The sequence below is a fragment of the Uranotaenia lowii genome, chromosome 2, assembly GCF_029784155.1.
Source record: "Uranotaenia lowii strain MFRU-FL chromosome 2, ASM2978415v1, whole genome shotgun sequence".
Lineage (NCBI taxonomy): Eukaryota > Metazoa > Arthropoda > Insecta > Diptera > Culicidae > Uranotaenia > Uranotaenia lowii.
The window spans coordinates 324,894,179-324,902,226 of NC_073692.1; the positions used below are offsets into that span (position 1 = coordinate 324,894,179).

At 40.1% G+C, this 8,048-nt stretch overlaps 1 protein-coding gene across 1 annotated transcript; it reads left to right on the top strand.

Moving 5' to 3' along the window:
* The first annotated feature begins 4,041 nt into the window (after positions 1–4,041).
* LOC129742935 (uncharacterized) lies at positions 4,042–7,440 on the top strand. The gene has a single exon (XM_055734872.1). It carries the CDS (start codon positions 4,042–4,044, stop codon positions 7,438–7,440), a length of 3,399 nt encoding a protein of 1,132 aa, XP_055590847.1.
* Positions 7,441–8,048: the final 608 nt, after the last annotated feature.

Genomic DNA, 8,048 nt, shown 5'->3' on the forward strand with positions numbered 1-8,048 from the left:
TATAGACTAGTAAACTACAAAGAAAATACTAGAATATAAAGTAGCTTCAAATATTGGAATAGACGTTTGGATACTTCCATGAGTGTGAGAGTTGAATATTGCAGCCTGTCATACAAGATTAGTGTTATCAAGCCATTAAATATTTAATTTTCCAACTAAATGTTCAACGACATGAAAAAAAATGAACTTTCATGTATCGAATTTTCATTTAAATTGCTTATTAAACTGAATATCATTTCGATAAGTCATAAAAGAAAAAGTTCCAAACTATAAAGGTGCTAAGATTATGAATTCGGCAAAAATGCTTCAAATGCGAAGAGATGTTTGAATGAATTTTGGTTAGTTCTGATTCTGTTTACAATTTAAACAATTTGAAAGCTTTAATGTACAATAAATACGCCGCGAATGAGAGACTTTGGAGAAATTTAGGCCGAGAAACTTCGAAATTTGGTATAGGTACTATGTCTCAGAAACCACTAGGCCCAATTTTTGGTTACTGAAAGTCATGTGTTTATGATGTGGCATAACGTTACATTATTAAATTCAAAACACTTGAGTTGTGCTTCTAAGAGTAGATCACTCGTGGCAAGCGAAAAAAATTGATATCTCGTATTTGGTCCACAATGTGTTGAGAAAAGTAAATATCAGTAAAAAAAAGGGGGGTTTACAGTAAAACTCTATTGCAACAGACGTCACTGTCTTAGTCAGATGAAAAGATAAGGCTAGAAATACATTAATGATTAACAAGAAAACACAAATCAAGTGTTGACAAAAGGGGTAAAAAAAAAAAAACAAAAACGATGGCTGATACCATTGATAGAAGTGTTGCTTCAGTGATGCACTGAACATTGTTTCAATTTAAATGCCGTTATAATAAGATACGAAAAAAGGCGTTTCATATTATTGATAATTCCTAGATTAAAAAAAAAAAAAAATATTTCGAAAAACATAAAAAAAAGAATGTAATGAATTTGAAATCTTAAAAGGAATCCGAATATAGCGATTGAGTTTTTATTAACTTTATTATTGCATGACGTTAAATCTACAAAAGTACAGTATTAGAACGAACAGTTATTTGGTAGTCCTGGAAGAAAAAGAAACATAAAAAAAAAGAATTCATACTACTAAACGCATGAAAAAACAGAAATGCGCGTATCATACGGACTCAACATTCCTAAGGATGATGTTCAACAAACAGAGAACAAACCATGCAGGATACCTAATGCATTAACTACAGTAAATAGCTGAGATAATTACTGTGAAGTTTTCTACGACTGGAAACTCTTGAAATAAGAATCATACCATGTATTAGCATTGCAATTATCTTGTCTTGCTAGTGTTTGAAAACATTTTTTTGTATTTAATAGAGATGCATTGTTCAATTTGGAGTATTACATTACCAACAATCACGTCGATAAATTGAAGATGATGTCCGTGAGTTCGAGCACGAGAGTAAAAATCGAACAGAGTTCTACCGGCTGAATTTTTCAATAACTGTAAGCCAATTACATCGTTAATTTAGTGTCGCGAGTGACACAAAGTTAAAACGACTATAATCGAAACAAAAAAAAAATAATAATAATAATAAAGCAGTTGGGAATTTGACCATACCTTGCTACAAACGCTCCAGAATTCGACCTAATAGCAATTCTTATGCTCTTGAAAAAAAGTAAGTCTTGAGCTTTTGATTCCTCCTTGCAAAGTTAATCGTTCAACAAGACAAGAAACTCTCAGTTTGAAAATTTCTTAAACGGTTAGAATAATTTCGACAAATCACAAGCTAAAATGTATTTCGAGTACTGTATTCGACCATTAACGAGATCATCATCTAGGAGAGTTTTGATATCGAAGCATGACGCAAGCTCAATTTCAAAGTAATCAAAACACCGGATTGTAGTGAAGATCGTATCGTATTTAGAATAAGAGTCAAATCATTAAATCTCCAAGGCATCGACGAGTCTTCAACGGCATAAAATGTTTATGGCCATTACAGACAATTTCATAAATGATAAAAAAAATAAATAAAATTAAAATAAATGAATATCACTTGAATCAAACAGGATGTCTGAAAGAAGAAAGAGTTGTAAAACTGAAGGATATTATCATGCTCTAAGCTAAGCGTTGAAAAAAAAAAAGAATAAAAAAAAATATAAAAGGTTCCTTTCAAAAATTATTGATGGACTATCCACAGTGTAATTGTTATCCTTGATCTTAGTTATGATATTTGTATCGATATGCTGGCAGAAAAAAAAAATGATTGGGCTTGGGCCTGCTAGAAAGAATAAAGCTTAAGCGTAAGAATGACAGCTTATCGGATTGAAATTGAAGTGAAGGCTGCTTTCTCTGTTTAACACACGAAAAATCGTATACCGGGATCGCGGGCGCGTCCATAACCAATTGAAAAAAAAACAGCGGATTACAATTGAAAAAAAAAATTGATAAGAGACCAGTGTTCCCGACTTAAAGATTCGTTTAGTCCAATAAAAATTTTATCCAAAATCAATGAATCGCTAATCTTAACTTTGCAAACTTTGGTTAGATATTATCCTCAAAATCCTGATATTTAAATCACGATTAAACAGTTGAGATTATTAAACTTATAACTCTCCGTGAAACTATCAATCAACTTGAAAAAAAAATAAGGATAAGATTTGTATATACGAAACCTGCAAAGTATAGGATATGTACAAAGAAAAATTAAATTAAAAATGAAGATGAAATAAGAGGACATGGGACAATAATTAGATATAAAAGAAAAGAATCGATCTTACTGACTAGGAATATAAATTCGCAGACAAAATCTACAAAAGCCCTTGAAAGAGAAGTTTGAAGTAGAAAGTGCATTAGACCAAACGATTTAGGTAAATCAAAAGATATTTCCAAACAAACAACGGTATCGCTCCATATCCGGGAAAACCTAGAAGGCCACTTGAACGACCAGAAAGCTGATTACCGTAGTCTTAGACGACGTCCCAAAAGTTCGTAAATGTTCTCGAGTAAAACATGAACATCTTAATCACTGATTCAATTTCGATTGAAAAGAAGTTCATTTATTAAATAACAGTTTATAAGAACTAATTATTCATTCTTTAGAGAAAGGGGGATGTGGTAGAGTTACTCTGAGTAAGTATATAGTTGATCATATTCTACTTCCACACCCACACATACGCCCACGCTGATCGAACGACACACAGTCTGGTAAGTGCTGCACCCAATCTCCCTCGTCATTCCAAGTCTGGCTTGCGAGCGTATAGCACCGCTACCACACCTAGTATGCAAAGGAAGTTGCATAAGTCTTGAAAAATGCAATAAATTTCTGGGAATGACGTACAACCAAAGATGGTCAGCAGTGCGAGAGAAAACATTATGTAAGAAATGTTTAAAATTGCATAGAGGACGTTGTGTGGCACCCGTCTGTGGTCAACAAGGCTGCACATACAAACATCACGCCCTGTTACACAAATATTCCGATAGTCCAACGGCGGCACCTGTGGAAAATTCTGTATGTAATACGCATCAAGTCAATTCGGGTTCAGCACTACTCAGATACGTTCCAGTTAAGCTCTACGCAAACGGAAACGAGCTAGAGTGCTTTGCATTTCTTGACGATGGATCCCATCTTACGCTTCTAGACGAAGAAGTCGCTAACACATTAGGAATTGTCGGGGAGAAACGTCCACTTTGCCTTCAATGGACGGGCGGAACCGAACGGAATGAATCCAACTCCCGAGTGGTAAATCTCCAAATATCTGGACTAAACGGTGAAAAACACCAATTAGACGGTGTGCGTACTGTTCGTGAGCTCCAACTACCATATCAAACCCTCGATTTCGATGACATGAAGCTTAAATATAATCATCTCTGTGATCTGCCCGTCCAATCGTATCAAAATGCACGACCACAAATTCTCATAGGAATCAAGCACGTAAAGGTGGCGCTAGTGCAGAAAAGTAGAGAAGGAGATATGGACGGTCCCGTGGCAGTTAAAATCGCCTCGGCTGGTCCGTTTACGGAGGAGGAACAGATAGTTATGCTGTGAGCATGGTCCACTACTCCTTCCACATACGCTCGAGTGGAATTGAAGAAGAGATACACCTGGAAACACAATTGAACCAAGCGTTAACCGATTATTTTGCCTTGGAAAGCCTAGGCATTACCACTCTGAAAAACGATATACGTTCCAAAGAGGATGAACGAGCCCTGATGCTCCTCCACGAAAAAACGCGGTTTACCGGGGAACGTTATGAGACCGGACTCCTGTGGCGATATGACCATATTCGTCTTCCTAACAATGAAAGTATGGCTAGGCGCCGTTATGAACTATTGGAAAAACGAATGAAACAGAATCCGGAACTGAAGCGAATGCTTACCGATAAAATCACTGACTACATAGCTAAAGGATATGTTGAGAAACTAGCTCCGTCTGAGGGTACCTGGTCCGATCAGTATCCGGTTTGGTATCTACCAATCTTTCCAGTAACAAACCCGAACAAACCAGGAAAAATTCGAGTGGTTTGGGATGCTGCCGCAGCTTACAATGGTATCTCACTCAACTCTGTACTGATGACGGGCCCGGATCAGCTGGCGTCATTGGTTACAACATTAATCAAATTTCGAGAACATCGTTTCGCCGTTAGTGGCGACATCTGTGAAATGTTCCACCAAGTCATCATAAGAGAACCTGACCGCCAGTGCCAGCGCTTTTTCTGGAAGGACCGAGAGACAGACGAATTCCCCAGCAAGTACGTTATGAAGGTCATGACCTTCGGAGCCAGGTGTTCTCCATCAAGCGCTCAATTCGTTAAAGATGCTAATGCGGAACGATTTTCAAAACAGTTTCCCGTCGCCTCGAGCTTCATCAAGTATTCAACTTATGTCGATGATGTTCTCTTTAGCGTAGAGAACGAGGATAAAGCAATTGAAATAGCAAAAAATATTCGCACTATCAACGCTGCAGGAGGATTTCAAACACACAACTGGATGTCCAACTCGCAGCGGGTTCTGATGCTGATGGGTGAGTCACCGAAAACGGAGAAGAGTCTCGAAGTCACCTCGGAGACTACAGGAGAGAAAGTTCTTGGTATGTTTTGGTGCACCGAGGACGATTGCTTTACCTTCAAGATCAATTGGAGTCGACTGGACTGCGAGCTGCTGAACCTAAAGCGAATCCCTACGAAGCGTGAAGTCCTAAAAACATTGATGTCCATATATGACCCGCTCGGCTTAGTGTCCCATTATCTTATGTTTCTGAAAATTCTGTTGCAAGAAATATGGAGAGCCAAGGTAGAATGGGACGAGTCAATTGGAGAAGAATTTTTCAAAAGGTGGACAGCGTTTATAAGCGTACTTCCCTCCCTAGAAATCTTAAGGATTCCTAGATGCTACCATCAGATGTACGAACCTGATCCGAACGTCAAAGTACAACTGCACACGTTCGTAGATGCAAGCCAAGACGGAATGGCTGCGGTGACGTTCCTCCGTTACGAAATTAACGATGCCATCTATTGTTCCTTGGTTGGATCTAAAACTCGAGTAGCCCCTCTAAAATACCTGTCAATCCCGCGAATGGATCTACAAGCGGGGCTTGTTGGCGCCAGGTTAACAGCAACAATTAAAAAAAGCCTGACTATCAATATTCAACGAACGTTCCTTTGGACCGATTCACGCAATGCACTCTCGTGGATCGTATCAGACCACCGTAAGTATAGTCTTTTCGTCGCGGCAAGAGTCAGCGAAATACTCGAACTAACTCATGAGTCCGACTGGAGATGGGTCCCCACTAAGTGGAACGTGGCTGATGACGGGACGAGATGGCAGCGACAATCAGATCTCTCACCGACATCGCGTTGGTTCGTTGGGCCTCCATTTCTACGCCAGTCCGAGAACACATGGCCGATGGTGAATTTGAAAAAACTAAGTACGCACGAAGAACTAAAAAGACCACTGCACATACATGGTGAAAGACCAGAGGCAATATTTCGCGCAGAGGACTTCAGCCAGTGGAAACGGTTAGTTCGAGTCACTGCTTACGTGTTTAGGTACTTAAGAAAGCTTCGTCGAGAGGGGAATTGCGGTGTACTAAAACGGGAAGAGCTACTGATTGCTGAAGAGTTTCACTACCGTCAAGCGCAAATAGAGGCCTATGAAGAGGAGTATCGTAATCTGGAGACAGGCACAACAGCAATTTCTAAGCGAAGTTCTATTTATAAGCTTTCAGCGTTCATGCATGAGAAAAAGCTACTTCGGATGGATGGCAGAACAGGTGCGTGTCGGTACCTGGACCCCGCAACGGTGAAACCCATTATATTACCATGGAAACATGCCATCACCAGACTTATTGTTGCATCGTATCATGACATGTATCACCATCAGAATCGAGAAATGGTTGTAAACGAAATTCGTCAGAAATTCTACATCGCAAATCTCCGTCGCGTATGCAATCAAGTGCGATCAGGATGTCAACGCTGTAAAAACCGCAATGCTAATCCCCTTCCTCCAAAGATGTCCGACCTACCCCCTTCTCATTTAGCAGCTTATACAAGGCCCTTTACTCATACAGGGTTAGACTACTTCGGCCCGTTGGAAATCGTGGTAGGGCGAAGAACTGAGAAAAGGTGGGGTGCATTATTCGTCTGCCTTACTACTAGGGCCATACACCTTGAAGTCGCGTATAGTTTAAGTTCCACCTCCTGTATCATGGTTATAAGAAGTTTCATGGCCCGTCGCGGAACCCCAGCAGCCTTTTACAGCGACAGAGGAACGAATTTCGTAGGGGCATACCGAGAGCTTAAGGAGGCCTTGGCAAAAATGGATCACGACGCTATAGCAGAGGAATTTATTAGCTCGCAAACAGATTGGATCTTCAACCCTCCAGCTTCACCCCATATGGGTGGAAGCTGGGAACGGCTTGTTCGTTCCGTGAAACGAATTCTCCCAGAGCTGCGAGTATCGAGGAAACCAAACGACGAGGAACTACGTAACGCCTTTGCAGAAATAGAAAGCACTCTAAACAGACGTCCGTTAACTCATGTGCCGGCAGACTACGAATCACACCATGCCTTAACTCCCAATCACTTTTTGCTGGGCAGTTCGGATGGGTCGAAACCGCTGACGGACATTAGCAACGAAGGTATAACTCTGAAAAGAGGATGGATGATCTCGCAAGCAATAGCTAACCAATTCTGGAAACGGTGGTTGCACGACTACCTCCCAGAGATCACCCGACCCCCAGTCAAACCTATCAAGGTAGATGATATCGTCGTTATAGCTGATCCTGATCTCCCAAGAAATTGCTGGCCTAAGGGACGAGTAATCAAGACAACCAACAGAGATGGCCAAGTAAGAAGAGTTTGGGTTCAAACAAGTAAATCCATCTACGAGAGACCTGCCGTTAAAATCGCCGTACTGGACATAGATGGAAGTAAGACGATCTCGGAGTAGGGAGCATCGCCTTACCTGGGGGGGGGAGTGTAACGGGGTCCCTCGTTGCATCTCGTGCCCTTATCAAACTGTCAATCACGCGACAACAGAAATGAAATGTAAACGTCAGGAATAGATAGGTAGAAGGATAGAGAGATAGATCGAAAAGTGCAAATCATCTAAAAAAGTTATCACAGCGAGAAAACGTGTGTGCGAAATTGCTTATATTAATACTTCCTTTCTGAGTATCAGGTGTTGTAATTATCAGCATAATATTATCAGGTTATAAAAACAGAAGTTGCTATAGCGACTAAGTAAGTATTCCCGTTTCGATAGCGGTAGGAATCAAAACTTAAGTAGTCGTCACATTTTATCTAATTTAGTATCATAACCTGACCGGAGCTGCTCAGAAACCACCAATTAAAAAGAATCCTATAAACCGGCAATTGGTGCTCAGTCGGCAAACGTAAGCTCTTGAACCTTAACTATTAGATGATTGTAAACAATTATGTACTACTTATCCAGGGAACACTGAGGCTAACTTACCTTATTGATCAAGCCGAACATATGAGATCTTCGTTAAGTGCGGACAACATACTAAACGTAAGTTTATGAACATTATTAATTAA